Source organism: Gnatocerus cornutus, chromosome 1, assembly GCF_029298725.1.
Source record: "Gnatocerus cornutus isolate USDA-ARS CGAHR chromosome 1, icGnaCorn1.1, whole genome shotgun sequence".
NCBI classification, from domain to species: domain Eukaryota; kingdom Metazoa; phylum Arthropoda; class Insecta; order Coleoptera; family Tenebrionidae; genus Gnatocerus; species Gnatocerus cornutus.
This window is the reverse complement of record NC_142233.1, coordinates 34,444,715-34,461,256: the sequence shown is the minus strand read 5'-3', so window position 1 is coordinate 34,461,256 and position 16,542 is coordinate 34,444,715. Positions and strand designations below refer to the sequence as shown.

Here is a 16,542-nt window from a genome sequence, read left to right as displayed (position 1 = left end):
TCATAGAATCACGCAGCACCTACAATACCTCTGTCGGGAGCCTCCAGCGGATGGTGGCGGCGTCACTGGTGCAAAATAAGCGTGAACTTTAATGTTGGGCAAATGGCTCTGAAAATACCCCATAAATCCGCGGGTTTCCTCTCGTTAAACTTACTCTTAATCTCCTAATTCCGACTCTGGTGATGAGTTGACAATCGTATAATTCTACTCGTTGTAAGTTATGGCATGATATTAGATGTTCTAATGAAGCGTCGGTAACAAGGGGGCAATTATCTAATTCTAAAACTGTGAGATTTTCTGCGGCACATGGAGACATAGATAAGTGGCGGATGCCTTCGTCGGTGATCAATTCGCAGTGGGAAAGAGTCTGAAATGATAGGATGACCACGGTTCGCCGGAAGAAAATTTTATTCGAAGAAAATTGCTCATGAAAACGAAAACCAACAATGTGTTCTAGAACACCCTCTCTTTCAAAAGAAGGCAAATTTTAAACCATCGTAGGTTGAACTAATTACATTTTGAAAATTTATGTTTCAATAATTGCACTTTTTAATTTTTTTTATTTTTGATGATTTAACTAGTTAAAATTCTATTATCGACAACAAAATATTTGCTGAGAAAAGCATTTATGTCATACAACTCTAAAACCAAGACAACTGGGTAAAAAAAATCCAATAACGTGGTTGGCAAAATAGTGTAACTACACCGCGCCGCAAAATTATCTTTAAAAATTTATTTTTTGTAATATCTATATGCATTTTATTAGCTATTTAACAAACAAGTTGGTTAATGAAAGCGATTAATAATTGAGCGATTTTAACTGGCACGAACGTAGTGAGTGAGTAATATCGAATTGCGTGTGTAATTGGTTGCCTATAATTAACACATTAAATCATTCATTAATTAATTTAAAGCATAATTTCAACCGACAAATCATGAATTAATAGTACCTAAAAACAAACGATCGCCGGAAAAGTTATTTAACCAACAAGTTGTGTAATGATAGCGATTAAGGATCGAGTTGCCCTCGAAAGAGTGTTTTACTTCTTCGAATACTGATAACAGTCAGTATTCTTCGTGGCATAAAGCCATTTCTGACTTCTTACTTAACGAATTTTTGTCATATTTGTGTTAAATCAGTTAATGAAACTGTTTAGTTCTGAATGCAAAATTTTAATATGCAATTTTGGATTGTCCTATAAATGTTCTATCAAATTAAAGTAATCGTAAGTTGGTGTGAATCGTCAACAAATTTTTTAAAGCCATTTTTAACATTAATAGACCGATTTTGCGTTAATTTTGCTGGGTAGTGTACATAGTTAAAATTTCTAGAATGTGCGCATTTTTCTCAAAAATTTTTCAGTTTGCTAAAGTTAATATACGAGTGAAAAGTAGAAAATTTCCCAATTTTTATAGCTGTCACACAAAAATTACTAAAATTACGAATTTTAGTGGTGGATGTCAGAACATTTCGCTTCCTCTTGAAAATTCAAATTTCCAAATATTATGTTTTTTGCAACACAATTTTGCAATTTAGTAGAATGAATACACAAGTCAAAAGTAGTAGTTTTCCCAAATTTCATGTTGAAGTAATAAAATTACCGAAATTTTAATGGTGGATATCGGAAATTTTGGCTTCGTTTTTAAAATAAAATTTTTAAAGTCTGTCGGGTCGATTTCAAGTCACTGCGTTAACGCAAATTTGCAATCGTTGCCAAGGTATGAGCAATGTGATTGGGGTTGCTATGTTGCGAATGAGATTTGCAGTAACGCTGTAAGTCACACTTGAAATCGACCCCAGTGTCTTCGGTTCTAGACTTTTCCGTAGCCGATGTAGCCGATGTACTGAAATTATAAAAACATTGAAAGGGTGTCAAACAAAGGGTGTCTAAATTTTTTGCTCCGCCTTCACAATTTCTAAAATTTTTGGGTCTTTTGCTCTACAGTTTTGCAATTTGGTAGAGCCAATTGCGGCTCAAAAGTTGTATGTTCACCAAAATTTCATGGCCGCAGCACTAAAATTACCAAAATTATTTAAAACTATACAGGGTCCGGCAACACTTGTGTCCACCCCCAAAATCGTCTTTAATTTTAAAGATAAAATTTTGAAAATTTGCATACGCTCACAATTGACAAAGCTCTAGAAACTGACGCAAAAATTTGTTTTTTATCACTGATAGTTTTGGCGTCGCGACGCCTTAAAAATGTAATTTTTAGTTAATTGTGAGAGTTTGTGATATCAACCCCTAATTTAATTTTTTTTCAATATAAATGTGTAAAAAATATGTCAACTGTTATTTTAGATTCAATGCAAATTGTCTTCAAAATTTGAGAAAAAAATGTGGTTTTATCAAGTTAGTTTCCAATTTCATTACGTCAAAATTGGGAACTACGTTTACACCCATCTGTCAACATCTTGTGTCACAAATGACATCTATCCTTTGGCTCGCTTTAGATTGTAACAAAAGTCTTAATTGGTGAAATTGTCACTTTGTCGATGTAAATTAACGATTTCTGGTGTCCATAAAGTGCAACATGCCCGTGTTAATCAAAATTAACCTTTATAAGAGTGAATGAAGTGACTTGTGAAATTTTGGTGTAAACGTAGTTTGCCACTGCGCTGTCAGAATTTTGAAATCTAACTTGATAAAACAGCGTTTTTTTCGCAAATTTTAAACACAATTTGCATTAGATTTAAAATAAAAACTCAAATATTTGTATCATAGTTATGTTGAAAAAAAAATTAAATCGCGAATATTTCCGCAAGAACTCAAAAATCGCTAAAAATTATACTTCTTAGTCGTTGCGACGCCAAACAAACTGTGATAAAAAACAAATTTTTGCGTCAGCTTCTAGAGATTTGTCAACTAAAAGCGTATGCAAATTTTCAAAATTGTAACTTTAAAATTAAAGACGATTTTGGGGGTGGACACAAGTGTTGCCGGACCCTGTATAGTTACGACATTTTGATAACCACGGTTTTGCAATTTTTTATCAATCTGCCTTGGTTTTAGAGTTGTATGACATAAATACTTTTCATCTCTGCTTTTCATAGCAAGCATACCGTTGTCGATTATAGAATTTTAAACGCTAGCCATCAAAAGTTTAAAAAATAAGGAAAATTCAAATATTGATACATAAATTTTCATATTTTTTTAAAATAAAAGTAATTCAACCTACGATTATTTAAAATTTGATTTTTTTTGAAAAAAAATACATTCTTACAATGAATACATGGTTGATTTTCGTTTCCATGAACAATTTTTTTCGAACTGTGCACACTTACTAAATATTCAATTCGGGGGCACCCCATAGCCAAGTGGATCAGCGTGTTGTCCGTGATCAAAATACACTCGTCCAAGTCCATCTTCTCTAAATATCGGCAGCTCTAGGGACAAGGGGGTTAGCACAAATTTATCTTAATCTTAATTCTTACTCTGGCAAGAGCTTGGAATGCCGCGTCGGTGAACTGAGAGCACCCAGCGACTTCCAGCGTGGACAAGAAGTGACATTTCTGAGCCAGCGCTATAAGAGAAGCGTCGGTCAACGCCGAGCAGCCTGAAAGACACAAATAGTGCAGTTTCGGGCACTTTTCCGCCAGCGCTAGGACCGCTTCGTCTCTTATATTCTAAAAAAAAAGAGTTTCATTACACATTACACGCCACCACAAAACCTCCACTTACGCTACACCCCAGTAAATTAACAACTTCTAATTGATCGCAAAACCGCGCTAAACAAATAACAGCCCTTGAAGTAATCTGTTTGCACCCTTTACTGATGAAACTTTTGAGTTTTCTACACCCTCGCGCCAGAGCTTCGACTCCATTTTCCGTGATGTTGCTGCACCAACTAATATTAATGTGAGTTAAATTGGGGCAGCCGTCGCTTAAAGCTTTCAGCGAGTTGTCTGTAATGGCCGAACAACTGTCCAAGTTAAGTTTTTGCAGTTTGGAACAATGTTTCGAGAACGCGATGCACGACGCATCGGTCAATTTCTTGCAGCCGTTGAGATTTAGATCTTCCACGTTTGGACACAATTGAGCTAGAGTCTTCATTGAGCCGTCCGCGATGGACTGGCATCCTCTCAAGGAGAGTTGGCGGAGGAAGCCGCCGCATCTTCGAGAGATGTTTTCTATGATGGGACCCTGAAGAAGGCGGTTAGAACAGAAGGGGAGAGTTCGGTGTTACCTCGACGTCTTTCTGGAAGTCGAAGAGGTCGATTCGTTGCCAGTTTGACCCGTCCAAAGCTAACACGTTCCATGCTTTGGAGACTTGGGCGCAACGGCACAAAGACACTACGTCTATGTAGGAAAATATCCGGAGGAGAAGCTCTTTTGGCAATTTTTTATTGATGAGGGCCTCATCGTCGGATAGCACCTTTGTTAACTACAAGAAGATCTGTTCAGTCGGAGGAACCACAGGGGGGGATTAAGACACTCGTTCTAATTCTACGAAACATGCAAATTCACATACATACACGTTACAAACCTGTTGTTTCATCGTATCTACAGCCATTAGTGAATTGGTTTCTTTATTAGACCCTTTAGAATGTTTTTTACTTCGCCACCAACGGCGTGCTAGATTAGAAACAGTTGCACTTAGTTCATTATGTCCTTCTTCACGTGTTGTGCGAGCAGACTAACATGCAAAATAAAAACATTCAAAAGAACTTAAACCAAAGAAAATCTAGAAATATAATTGCATTGTGCCGTCGTGTACAAAACAAAACTGTTCCTTTAACTTAATTCAACGCTTTGACAAGTTACCTCCCCAATTTGGTGTGGACGATATTTAAAATGCTACGTGTTACCTTACAGTACTCGTGAGAGCCATCGTTTTCTTACATTAAATAATTTCTGCTCCCCCAGCCAAATCAGATCGCTAAATCCCCTGAAATAACGCACTTTATTAAAGACACAATTTCGCCAATGAGATGAGATGGTCGATACGACAATTTTGCTAAGTTTTTACGAGACGCCAGACCAATTTTCGCCCCAAAAACAAAGGCGGAATCACTTTTGTCGACAGATTTTTCAAATTAATATTTAATATTTGGCCGGAAACGATAAGGGGCAAATATTGCACGCGACTAACAAACATTTGAAATTAAAGTTTGATAACACAAGTGGGTGAACGTTTCAGAAACATCTCCACCTTGAACTGCAGACGTTCGAATTATCAGTCAAACCGCTAATCATGCTGTTAATTGACATTATTCAATAAATCATACAAAGAAATTCTGCTTATCAGGCTTTTGAGTAATAATTTATTATTAGCAGGTTGGTAGCAGTGTTGCAATGACGCCTTTTATCTCGAAACGTCGTAACAAATCGGTCCTACCAACATATTTCCAATTCCGAAGCCTCCGGAATGCGAAATTATTGTTCATAATAGACCAAGGTTGCCACAGTCATAAAGCGTACAGTTCTGCTCAGAGCTTGATGTAAAATGTCTCGACTTTAACTCAACCGTGAGAATAAAAAAAGCGATATAATTGAGAGGTGACTGCCTCTTATAATTATTGTTTGTTATAATTTGACCGATAGCACTAATTGTATTAATTAACAATGGATCCTTTATCTAATTCCTAGCCAAAAACAATCTTTTTTATTTAAACATTTTTTCTGCAGAGAATTTTCGGAGGGGTCAAATTTAAAATGCAGCTCTATGATTATTTGGTAGAGCGTTTTTTAAAACTCCTGTGAAATGTCAAACAAGAACTGACAGTCAACGCCAAATCATTTTGCACATCAGTCATTTGATTAACATAAATGTAAAATAGCTATTTGTGTACCAAGGCCAAAAAGTGTTTCTTTTTTGGCCGAGCCTTTTTTTAATTAAGAAAGAAGGCTAGGGCAAAATGGCACTTTTTGGCCGTGATACACAAGATTTTTTAGGCGACATCATTAAATTTGCAAGTTAATTAATTTTTATTTATGATTTATTGATTTAATCAATTATAACAACTGAATAATTGTAAACATTTATGAATCCTTCTGAAAAGTTCATATTTTTTTTATTTACAATTGCAGTCTCGGCATGTGTAGCTTCACAATTAGATTTGATGTGCTTTTTAATGTTGTTGCAGCAGCACTGCTAGACATGTTCATTTTCAATAATTCAACACGTCTTTGTTGTAGTTTACAGCAGTTTGTCGATTTCATTTTACCCAAATAATTATAAAATTGAGGGTAATATTGGTATCTTGATGTAATATGCAAAACTATGGATAGATGGCGCCACCATAGATCGGCTGAAAATGTTTGCGGCCAGAAAAGACTCACTTTTAGGCCGCTTTTAAGGCTTAAAAATTTCATTTTCAGTTTAAGTCGCCTAAAAAATCCTTTATGAATTATATTATTTCATTATTTCGGTCATTTTTGACAGTTTTGACTTAATTTGCACGTCAAATTGACAGTAATGCATAAACTACACTCAAATTTCCAAAATATCAATAAAACTATGTCCAAAATGATTTAGTCGCGACTGTTTTTTACTTAAAAACTTGACATTTGGTTGTGGTGCCATCTATTAATCAATCAATAATGTATCCACTACTGGTTTTTAACTTATTTCATTCAAGTACATTTCATTTAAGTACAAATACAGTCGTGACTTAATCATTTTGGACATCAGTCATTTAACTGACATAAAGTTAAAGAATTCTTTATGAATTTCATTATTTCTGTAATTTTTGACAGTAGTGACTGAAAGTCAAATTGACAGTAATACATAGACTACACTCAAATTTTCAAAATGTCAATAAAATTATTATATACATGAGTCGCGACTGTTTTTTTACTTAAAAACTTGACATTTAGTTGTGGCGCCATCAATTAATCAAAATTAACATGTATCCACTACCGGTTTTTAACTTATTTTATTCAAATCTTGCAGATTTCTAAAATTGGTCCTTTGTAAATCGGGTAAATTTTCCTGCAGAGAATTCACCAATTTTAGAATTCAGACGAATTTGAAGTGGATAAGTTAGATACCTGTAATGAATACGCGTCAATTTTGATTAACACAAGCAACTGACAAGTTTTTTATCGCAAAATATAATGACAAAAAACATAAAAATATAATAAACTACCTGTAAATATGCACTGAAAAAATAGAAAAACAAATTTATTGCTGATGCTCCTACAATTTGGCAACAATCTGTCAAATGCGACAGTTCTTGTTTGATAACCCGGAATTTAAAAAATTGACGACGAATCACAGACCCGCATTTTAAATTCTCTGCCTTTAGTCGATAAAGTGATAATCCTGTGTGCACGTGACAACTCCGTGTCAATGTTCTGTCAAAATGACCCTAGACAGGGCTACCAACACATTTGAGATTCCAAGGCCTCGTCAGTTATTGCCTCAATGTATTAATAAAAAATTGATGTCAACTGATAGTGTTATCTTTCAATTGGCATTGATAAAACATTGAACCCAAATAAACTTTTTTCCTGTGTAATTAAAAATCGAGCGAATGTAACAATGCCTTCATGCAGAAATAATTTTGAATAAATCTACATGAGGTGTCGTAAATTATGGTTGGACGTTAAGTAAATTTTGCATAGATTCGTAGTTCTGTTGGTCCAAAAATAAAACGTATCGTCGAAGCAAGGAGAGAAAAATGTCGACGTATTTAAATGACGTGCATCGTAATGAATGTGTTGATAAGAGATGACAATATGAGGGATGTAATGAATGATTGATAATGGTAGAATTTTAAGACGTAGAATTTGAGAAATGTCATTAAACGGCGGACATGTTTGCAATGAGTAGTAGGAACGAATTCGTGAACAAAGAGAAGAAAAATAAACAACTAGCGATGCAAATAATAGAAAAGTAGCAAAATAAAAAATAAAAAACGCAACTAAACGTCGTGCCCATGCTATGTCATAAAAAAATGAAAACTCAATACCAAAGTTGACGTTTACACAATCAGCTGATTTACATCAAACAATGGAACGTCAATAAAAACAAAGCAAAAATTCTATCTAGATCGGCTCGCGAAGAATGACCAATGTCCAACATACCTCAAGCTTGTTCCTACCCGCATAAATCATATTCCTGCTGGCGAAAAGTCCGCAAAAGCTGTCTTTTCGCTGGGGCCAACTCACAGAACGTGCACTCGAGGAGCACTGTTGCGGGACTGCTAATACAATCGTCCTTGGCTAGAGCACTCCGCGACGAATGAGAATCCTCGGATTTGTTTATGGCCCCCACCATCGAAACCGGCACGATCAAAACAAAAACAAGCCGAGTGGTTCGCGGGACGGCGAGACTGCCACCACCAGAGGTCGACGGACACAAAGAACCATCAGCTTTGCCCCCAGAAACGGAGCGGGAGCGGCGTCGCGACGGCAGGATTTTCGACGACGCCGCCGACACAACACCCACCAACGATATCGATCCGGTGGACATAAAACACACGATCGACGAGATTGCATGTGCACCTGTTCTGCTGCTCCTGGCCTTTATTTTTACATGCGCCTCTTCTGGCCATTCTTTTTCTAATCCCTTTGCTCGTGTCAAAGGTCATCCGCCTCGAGCGACACACCAAATTACTGCAATTACCGGACAAAGGAATAAAATTCTTCGTTTCAAAAATAAATAAAAACATCTGGAATATTAAAAATAACAATTAATATAAAAAATTTAAATTGCAGTGTCACCAGCAGATTCCACAGCCTGCTTCGACGCCCCTTTTAGTTTTAATCTAGATGCCAGTTTCCTGTAAAAATTCACATTCGCATTCATTCTCTGAAAACTGCTCCCAGCAACAATTGAAATAGGACGAATATAACAAGAATACCATTTGTATGCTCTACTGGGAACTGGTCATGTCGCAACGATCCAACTATTCCCGACTCATTTGTGTGAAACTGAGTGCAACTCTGGGAAAAACGACAACATTCAACAAAAGCTTGTCGAATAAAAAGTTGCGACATTATCAGTGATAGGGGAAGAACACCGAATGGTTGCCTAATATTGGATACCACCCTAACTCAGTTTGGAAAAGCGAGCCATTAAGATTTCAGGTCATAGACTCCTCGCACGTGTCAGTTTTTCAATACACTAGAACCTCGATTATCCAGATCACCGATTTACTGTTTTTTTTCCATATATTTTATTATCCAGATTTTCGATTATCCGCATGACCTCTGCAACAATTAATCCGAATAATCGAGGTTCTACTGTATCTCGAAAATAATAACACAAACGTATTTTGTGCTAAATTGAATATTTTGTTTGCGCGAGTTAAATAATTATTTATTATTAAATTTGAGTTATTGGGTAAGTAAATCATATTTAATGTTTGTTTTATAGTAAAAAAATCAATAAAAATCAATAATCTGAATCTGGCATAATGAATACCTGATTTTTCTTTCCGAAAGTATGCAAATCCCTAATATTGGATACTTTGGTGCCCTTAATATTAAATATCCAGAATTAAGTAACCATGTAAATGAATGTTAAACAAGGTGTTAATAAATGTTTCTAGCATCAAGGGTGGCTATGAAATGTCAAAGAAATTTGCCGCTCTTTATAAATGTGGGTATAGATTGTTCAACTGACATTTGTAGTCCTCAACCTCAACCATAGAGTAAAGTAAATTTTGAGAAAAAAACAGTTCTAATTGTGGTTTGAAACCTAAAAAACAAAAATTTGGACACAAAACCGTAACTGAAACACCTTGTATTGAAGGATTTTTATTAATTATTACGGCTAATTTTCAATTACTTATTCATTAAAATACAATTAAACCTTTGAAACAAATAATGAAAATAAATATCTGCCGATAAAATAAAAATCGTATATTTTTTTGTAATTTAAACGTAAAGATCATAAAGTAAACATCTCAAACTCAATATAAATAATAACTTAATTGATTCAATTTAAAAGCTAGTATTTTTAATATAATTTTTTTAAAAGTATCCAATATTCGGTGCTCTTCCCCTATTTATCTCTATTGACCATTTAGGCCTCGACAATGGAGGAACGGACTTTGCAAACATGCAAACGACACTTATTGGTAACATTCACTTTGTATGAGATATAAATGGGTTACAAATTAATAAAGAATCGATTCATTTTATGATTCATCGGAATTTTATTGCGGTTCTTTGTTCCTTCAAGGTTAAATGCCCACTGTTCAAACCCAAACTAGCAAAACCAAATTTTAGCTACAACAACCCTCCGTCCGCTTGATCTCTCTCGGGGCTGCAGCCACATCCACAGTTCTCCGAACTGGCAAACCCCCGATGTTGCAATACTCAGAACAGTACATTCCAGGCGGTGCTAGACTCTGCCATCGACTCGCCGGAGGTAATGAGTCATCGAAAATCGTACAACGATCTTCCAGGTATGGATACAAGTAAGAAAACGTTTGATTGAGGTACTGGTCCTGGTACTCGGACTGCATCCCGCTGAAACAAATCTTCAGGTTTGAGTTTGGGATTCTCGGAACTCACAAATTGGGAACACGGTCCTGTGCTCGTGTGAGAAGTCTCATTGGGAGAACATTCTTAAAGACTTGTTTATCGAACATTGTTTTGTTCCCTGAGGAGACATCGATGTTGAAATCTCGTCTCTGGAAAAAGCAACGAGGTGGTTTTTTGTAATTACGAAAAATTGGGGTTTTACGTTCTGGAAAGTTAGGGTTTTTTCCGATAGAACGTTGCTCATATCGTACGGAACATAATCGGACTTGTAGTTAGTCAGGTACGGATCGTTCCACTTCCAAAAACTCCGGAAGTTTGCCTGGATTCCAGGCTGCTGCTCGCTGCCTAATTTCACAACCTAAAGAAAACTTCTCAGTGTGACGAAAATTAGTAGTTTCAACCCACGTGGCATTTCGCTAAGTTACAGGGAGCTCTGACTTCATCGTATTGAGGTTTTATGTAAATTATTCTGTGCGAATCTTTCATTTCCGAAAGGCGAAACGCGATCGGAGCCGGGGGATCCGAGCGTAACTGAAATAAAAATAAAAAATCATAAATTTATTCAGTTAAGGTTCAGTGGAAATGAATTTTTCATTAGAATGTTGTGCCTAAGCAGGGCGCGAAGTAAATAAAGATTAAAGAAGTGGCGGCGCATTCTCCATTTTTAACCACCTTTCAATTAACCCTTTAGCTGTTGTAAACGTATACAGTGTGTAACAAAAGTATCAAATAATGGCTGCAACTTTTTTATTTGAAAAGTTGTTTGCCTAATCATTATGCTTATTTTGAGTATTTTAGTTTGTTGCTGCTTTCTTTTGTTTTTTTCACATTTTGAAATAAGCATGCTTTTCTTTATTCAGCCCTAAAATTAATTGAAGTTTTTTTTTTTGAGAAAATAAAATAAAAAATAAAAATGGAAAACTTCGAGAAAATAGCGTTTTTTCTCAAAAAAGACGAAAATTTTATTGAGTTTATCGTCTTAATTTATTTTTGTATTTTTGTCTAAAAATTACATTTCAAAACAAAAATTTTGATAAAAAAACGTCCCAATAAGTTATTTTATGAAAAAGTTATAGCTATTTGAAAATAAAAAAAACATATTTTAGAAGAATTCATAACTTTTTTGGAATTAGGTAAAACAATTTGAAAAAATTCTAAAAACTGTTTTTCATCGGGTAGAAAAAGACGAAAAACTTTCAGCCGAATCGAAAAGGGCCGGGGTTAAAAGTGGTCGATTTGGTATGGAATACCCCATATATAGGTATACGTTTATAACAGTTAAAGGGTTAAATGTCTGATCTTTGAACTTGAGGAATTTAAAGGAGAAAAGTGAAAACTTTGTCATATTAAAACGACTCGTCTTGTCCATGAAATAACTTTGTTGAATCGATAAAGCGCTTGTACTTCCAGGAAAAGAAATCGAAAGTCTTCTCCGAACTCAAACGCCCAACTAAATAAATAAAAAACTTACTTTTTCCTCCACGGTCCTCGTATATTCCACCCCCTTCCAAACCGGAGGCCTAACACACTGATTGGACAAGACAATCTTCGTCGGATAATCCCCGAAATAATTCGTCTTGAACTCTTCATCCCTAATCACGAGATCTTTATAAAGTTGTGCTTTGGTAACAGGTGACTTCACCCTCTACAAAACCCTCTAAAGTTCAACTTTCCACCACACGCCACTTACACAGTCGAACTCTTGAGGAACTTGCGGAATGTAGCGATGATATCGCCCCGTGGAAGTTTGCGCTTTCGGTGCATTTTGAAAGTTGACACAATTTTGAACGGAGACAGCCATTTTAGCAAGACAAATGGGCGTTGTCATGAGAACCATCGGAATTTAAGTCATTTTAGTGACGCGTAGGTTTTTGTGTGATTTTTTTGTACAATGGCTAGTGTTGAAAGTTCGGTGGAAAAGGAGGCTTCCAGTGATACCAATGACAGCACCACGTCGGGGGAAAGTGAAGGGAGCCGAGGGAGCCGAGGGAGCCGAGGTACCACTCTCTTACTAAATACACTGCGTTTCAAAAAAAATGAACCACCCTGAAGGAGTTGACGTAGAACGTTTTAACAATATTTACATAGAAATAAACTACAAATGCGTAACATTTCTTCGTACTCTCCTGGGCGTGCTGGAAATAAAATGGTTCATTGCATCCAGTGCCAGATCAAAATTTCAATGATCTCTAGATTCTAACTAAAAAAATTCCAAGAAAATCTCTAGATGCCATGAATTTTATTTGGCAGACTCTAAACTTCATTTTTCCTGCAGAGAATTTTTCTACAATTAGTTAAAGTAAATGTCCACCCAAGGTCACAAAAAATTTCTTCAATTTTTATTCATGATAGAAAATGTTTAAAAAAATTCGCAAAACAAACAATTTAAATTTTCACAAAAAAACACTTAGAACCTTATAATTCTCACGTCGCGATTTGTAGACGGCACTCTTTTAGTGAGTTTACCCTCTGCTTACTACGATAATAATCTTAAAACCCCAGCCCGAGTGGTTTAGATTATTATTACCATCATCTTATGGTCAGGACAATAGCTAATAGTTTTGAATACACTGATGGCCAAATTATTATTGCCCATGCCCGTAAATCTTAAATACGTGATAGTTGAGTTCTATACTTCACAAATTAGACCCATGAACTGTAGATTATGCCACTCTGTACTAAAGAGACTATTCTAATATTATCGGCTTCAGTCATGCCAATTCTGAATTGACAACTTGTCAATACTTTGATGTTTTTAACGTCAGTACTGACAATGACGGTAATACACAGACTACATTCAAATTTTTGAAGCGTCAGAAAAATGACGTCTAAGATTTTGTGCCCGCGGCGGTATGTAATATCCATTCACAAAACATAAAAATCAAGTTACCTTTGATTTCTGTAAAATCAGAGTGTACTTTTCAATCATCATTTCATGGGACTGTACCATAAATCAAACACTTTAGATGAGTAAGTACGGTGTAGTATAATGCATTCACGATCTTTTTAGACCAGAGTAGGCCATGTTTTTTTTTCTTTTTGTTGGCTACAATGACTGACAGAGGTAGTTTTTTCACTGTCACATCTGACATGTGTCTTTCATGCATGCAAGTTTGCCACTTTTCTGATACCGGAAAAATCGTGTGTTTCCTTTTAATCGTGAAAGTAACAGTTTAAAGGCATTATCTTCAAAATATTGCAATAAAATGCCTAAAGTGATTTCGTTTTCGAACAAAAAATGTGCTATTTGCAGTTTCAAAAAGATCGCCTTGATTTAAGACGGGAACAAACGATCTGAGGTGTTACAAATATATTCTTTGTAAGGTACAAGGTCCCATAGACGTTTGTTTTCAAAATATTTTTAGATGCGGCGTGCAACCGTTTCCAATGTTCTGGACACCAAAGATGAAAAGTTTTGGCTGATAAGCGGCAACAATTAGAATTTTATGCCGAGAAAACAACACTTTTCAAAATTATTAAGTCTATGAGTTACAAACACAGAGAAGTGAACGATCACAAGACTTTATATAAACAAAAACAATTCAAATTCTAAATTGCTGCACTTTTTAGTTAACGAAATTCGCCAAAGTTTGCTTTTAGTGTGAGATTCCATAACATAAAACCCTGGCTCAAATGCTAATTCGATCAAATAAACTTTTTTAAGGTTTTATGACTAGAATCAAGACCTGGTAGAAGTGCTTCTTGAGAATGGTAAACTTCTTGCCAATGGAATGTACTAGCAGCAGTAATGTCTTCCATTATGATTAATATTGCATTTGTTGAAAAATAATTTCAAAATTTTAGATAAAAATTTAATAAAATTATCAAGTTCTGAATGTTCGGTTCAAACTGGCAACAGAGGAAAGGTTTCAGACACAATTCATAACCAAAAAAAGGTGACAACTCCAATCGACAGAACAAATGTCAATCATTTTCAGGAAACTTTGGCTCACAAAGGTTGACTACCAACCAAGTTACTAGATTTCCATGGCTTGCCGCGGTCTAAAAAGATCGTGAATGCATTATAGGCGGAATGAAAACACTAGCGCCAAAGTGTTTGTGGGGAGAATTAAAATTGAATTACGATTAGTATTACTATTATTTTTATTGTAGTTTCACTTAAGATCAAATAACCCAAAAATCGCTGTTGTAATTTTTATTTCTTAGTAGTACGTACACTGCACTTTAACTGATGTTCTTGAATAGTTTTATGTATGTTGGGAACAGCCAATCTTGCAAACGATTAGTTTTCCCCCGGTGTGATCCATTCACAGATAACATTTTTCAGTTTCTTCCTGTTGATTGATTATCGGTTTCGTTATTCATTCTTCTTGGCGATTTTTCGCTAGAACTCTGGTCTATCCATCTATGTATAAGTCCACATCTCAAAACTTTACATTGTCCTTTATTTTGAGCGTTCATCCTTCCATTTTGTGCCTGTTCATCTGGACAAGAGAATCTCTTGTTTATTCCTAGATAATTGAATGTGTTAACTCGGTTTAGGGAATCATTATTTTAGTATACCTTTCTTTCCTGGCATATTATCTTCGATATTTTGTTAATGGAGAACTTGTTCATTCCTGAAAACAGTTCAGTTTGTTTATTCTTTATAGCTGATGATGGTACCTGGGCCTGATGTACGTAATGTAGAAAATTGATGTCCTCTGGCTTCAATTAGTGTTAAATCAATTCTTGGGCTCGGATTTACAACTGATTTGAACGTTTTGGAGAATGATAATGTGACAACACCACACATTTGTCTGCGCAGTTTGTAAGTTTGTAACAACCATAACGACTCAATGCTCTTAGCAACCAGTTCGGCCAATCAGAATCATTAGAATCATTCACGTGGCATTTGCAGCGACCGCAGCGGTATCTCACAATTGTGGGGGAAAGTTTTAGCAAAGTTTCAAACCTTCCAAATTTAATCCCGGCCCTTTTAGGGGAACTTTCTCATCTAAAGTGTTTGATTAATGGACTGTACTTTGAAGTTTGTTGTCAATGTCAGTTCAGTTTGTTCAATTTTAGTTTACCTTAGAGAACTTCTTAGTGTCATGTTGAAACTTCCCAATGCAGAAATTATCTATTTCTTACGCTTTCTTGCAGAGTGAGTTGAAATTAAACATTTAATTTTGAAGTTTTGGCATTAAAATTGTCAAATGTCCATTTGGTTACCAATCTCACCAACTGTTCCGTTTAGGGTTATTTTTTATCGCCAACTATAGTAACTTTTATGTTTTGTGAATGGATATTACATGGTATAAAGGATCAATAAAATTCAGTCAAAGAAAATAAAAGACCTGGCGCCTTATACAGGTGTCTCAAAATTAGCGAATTCCGAATTCAGAGCGCGGTAGAGAGAACCCAGTGGTGCCCGTAAATACTTAAAAAAAATGTTTTTCGCACTTCCTGAAAAAGATGTAAGCACTTTTTTTTCTTCAATTCGACAACAGTGCAAAACTCACATCCTGACCTATCTGATGATCTCTATTTGTATTGCTTAGATACGTTCGCAACCTCATCTCAGATGCACATCTAACTGACGACCCAAGTTTCGTGTGCTAATTTTTGGATCGTTACGGTAAGCGGCAAGAATCGGCTTTTCCATGTGTGGAATCTGCGTCCAGCGACAAAAGACTCCTGAAATTGGCGGACGCAGTCGTTTGGGCTATCGCTCATGGTATAGGCGAGCATCTATGTACCACAGATCTGTTATCTGATGCCTCCAAAACCAAATACATGTCTCCGTATTCATTATTTGAATAAAAAAAATCCATCATTTGAATCAAATTTTTAGCGGGGTGACAGATTTTGACAAAATTTATATATAGTTGCCTGCATCCATAGTAACAGACTAATTTCTAGCCACGTTGCCGTTCCATTTTTAAGAAAAATTACAAAAATTTAAGATTTTTTTACTCCCAAATAAAGCAAATTTTTAAAGAAATTCTTTTACATTATTATTATCCACAATCGTCAACACCGTAAATAACAATAAACACAGAAATTTTTACCCTGCATTTGAAAAAAATGTAGTTCAAAGAGTACACATTCAGATCAATGTATTTTTGTGGGGAATTCCCGAATCTTTATGTTTTAC

The 16,542-nt window shown here is 35.6% G+C and overlaps 3 protein-coding genes across 7 annotated transcripts; all 3 read right to left on the bottom strand.

The window, feature by feature from the left end:
• LOC148182020 (F-box/LRR-repeat protein 2) lies at positions 1-8,161 on the bottom strand. Of its 5 annotated transcripts, XM_088032730.1 has the most exons (9): positions 8,034-8,141; positions 4,845-4,890; positions 4,489-4,638; positions 4,189-4,386; positions 3,684-4,145; positions 3,437-3,628; positions 3,287-3,388; positions 155-367; positions 1-108 (listed from the first exon to the last, which is right to left on the bottom strand). In XM_088032730.1, exons 1-9 carry the CDS (start codon positions 8,054-8,056, stop codon positions 1-3), a joined length of 1,494 nt encoding a protein of 497 aa, XP_087888856.1. In that variant the 5' UTR covers positions 8,057-8,141. The 5 variants fall into 5 exon arrangements, with proteins under 5 accessions (XP_087888856.1, XP_087888861.1, XP_087888879.1 ...); XM_088032735.1 differs by lacking the exon at positions 4,845-4,890 and having other exon boundaries at positions 8,034-8,161; XM_088032753.1 differs by lacking the exon at positions 4,845-4,890 and having other exon boundaries at positions 4,489-4,577; positions 8,034-8,124.
• Positions 8,162-8,218: 57 nt separating this feature from the next.
• On the bottom strand, positions 8,219-8,716 carry LOC148182019 (uncharacterized). The gene is made up of 2 exons (XM_088032762.1): positions 8,673-8,716; positions 8,219-8,620 (listed from the first exon to the last, which is right to left on the bottom strand). The coding sequence occupies exon 2, from the start codon at positions 8,618-8,620 to the stop codon at positions 8,318-8,320; it is 303 nt and encodes a 100-aa protein (XP_087888888.1). The 5' UTR covers positions 8,673-8,716; the 3' UTR covers positions 8,219-8,317.
• Positions 8,717-10,153: 1,437 nt separating this feature from the next.
• On the bottom strand, positions 10,154-12,427 carry LOC148182018 (uncharacterized). The gene is made up of 6 exons (XM_088032770.1): positions 12,133-12,427; positions 11,914-12,087; positions 10,848-10,973; positions 10,645-10,800; positions 10,473-10,591; positions 10,154-10,427 (listed from the first exon to the last, which is right to left on the bottom strand). The coding sequence occupies exons 1-6, from the start codon at positions 12,277-12,279 to the stop codon at positions 10,181-10,183; spliced, it is 969 nt and encodes a 322-aa protein (XP_087888896.1). The 5' UTR covers positions 12,280-12,427; the 3' UTR covers positions 10,154-10,180.
• Between the last annotated feature and the right edge of the window lie 4,115 nt (positions 12,428-16,542).

Coding starts and splice junctions, on each gene's coding strand:
- LOC148182020 (XM_088032730.1), bottom strand. CDS start 8,056: ATGCGGGTAGGAACAAGCTTGAG. Junction 4,639..4,844: donor GGGAGCAGAAATTATTTAAT/GTAAGAAAACGA, acceptor TTTGCATGTTAG/TCTGCTCGCACAACACGTGA. Junction 368..3,286: donor GCCCCCGAATTGAATATTTA/GTAAGTGTGCAC, acceptor CTATCATTTCAG/ACTCTTTCCCACTGCGAATT.
- LOC148182019 (XM_088032762.1), bottom strand. CDS start 8,620: ATGTTTTTATTTATTTTTGAAACGAAGAATTTTATTCCTTTGTCCGGT.
- LOC148182018 (XM_088032770.1), bottom strand. CDS start 12,279: ATGGTTCTCATGACAACGCCCATTTGTCTTGCTAAAATGGCTGTCTCC. Junction 10,974..11,913: donor CGAGGACCGTGGAGGAAAAA/GTAAGTTTTTTA, acceptor TTTTTATTTCAG/TTACGCTCGGATCCCCCGGC. Junction 10,428..10,472: donor CAGGACCGTGTTCCCAATTT/GTGAGTTCCGAG, acceptor GATTTGTTTCAG/CGGGATGCAGTCCGAGTACC.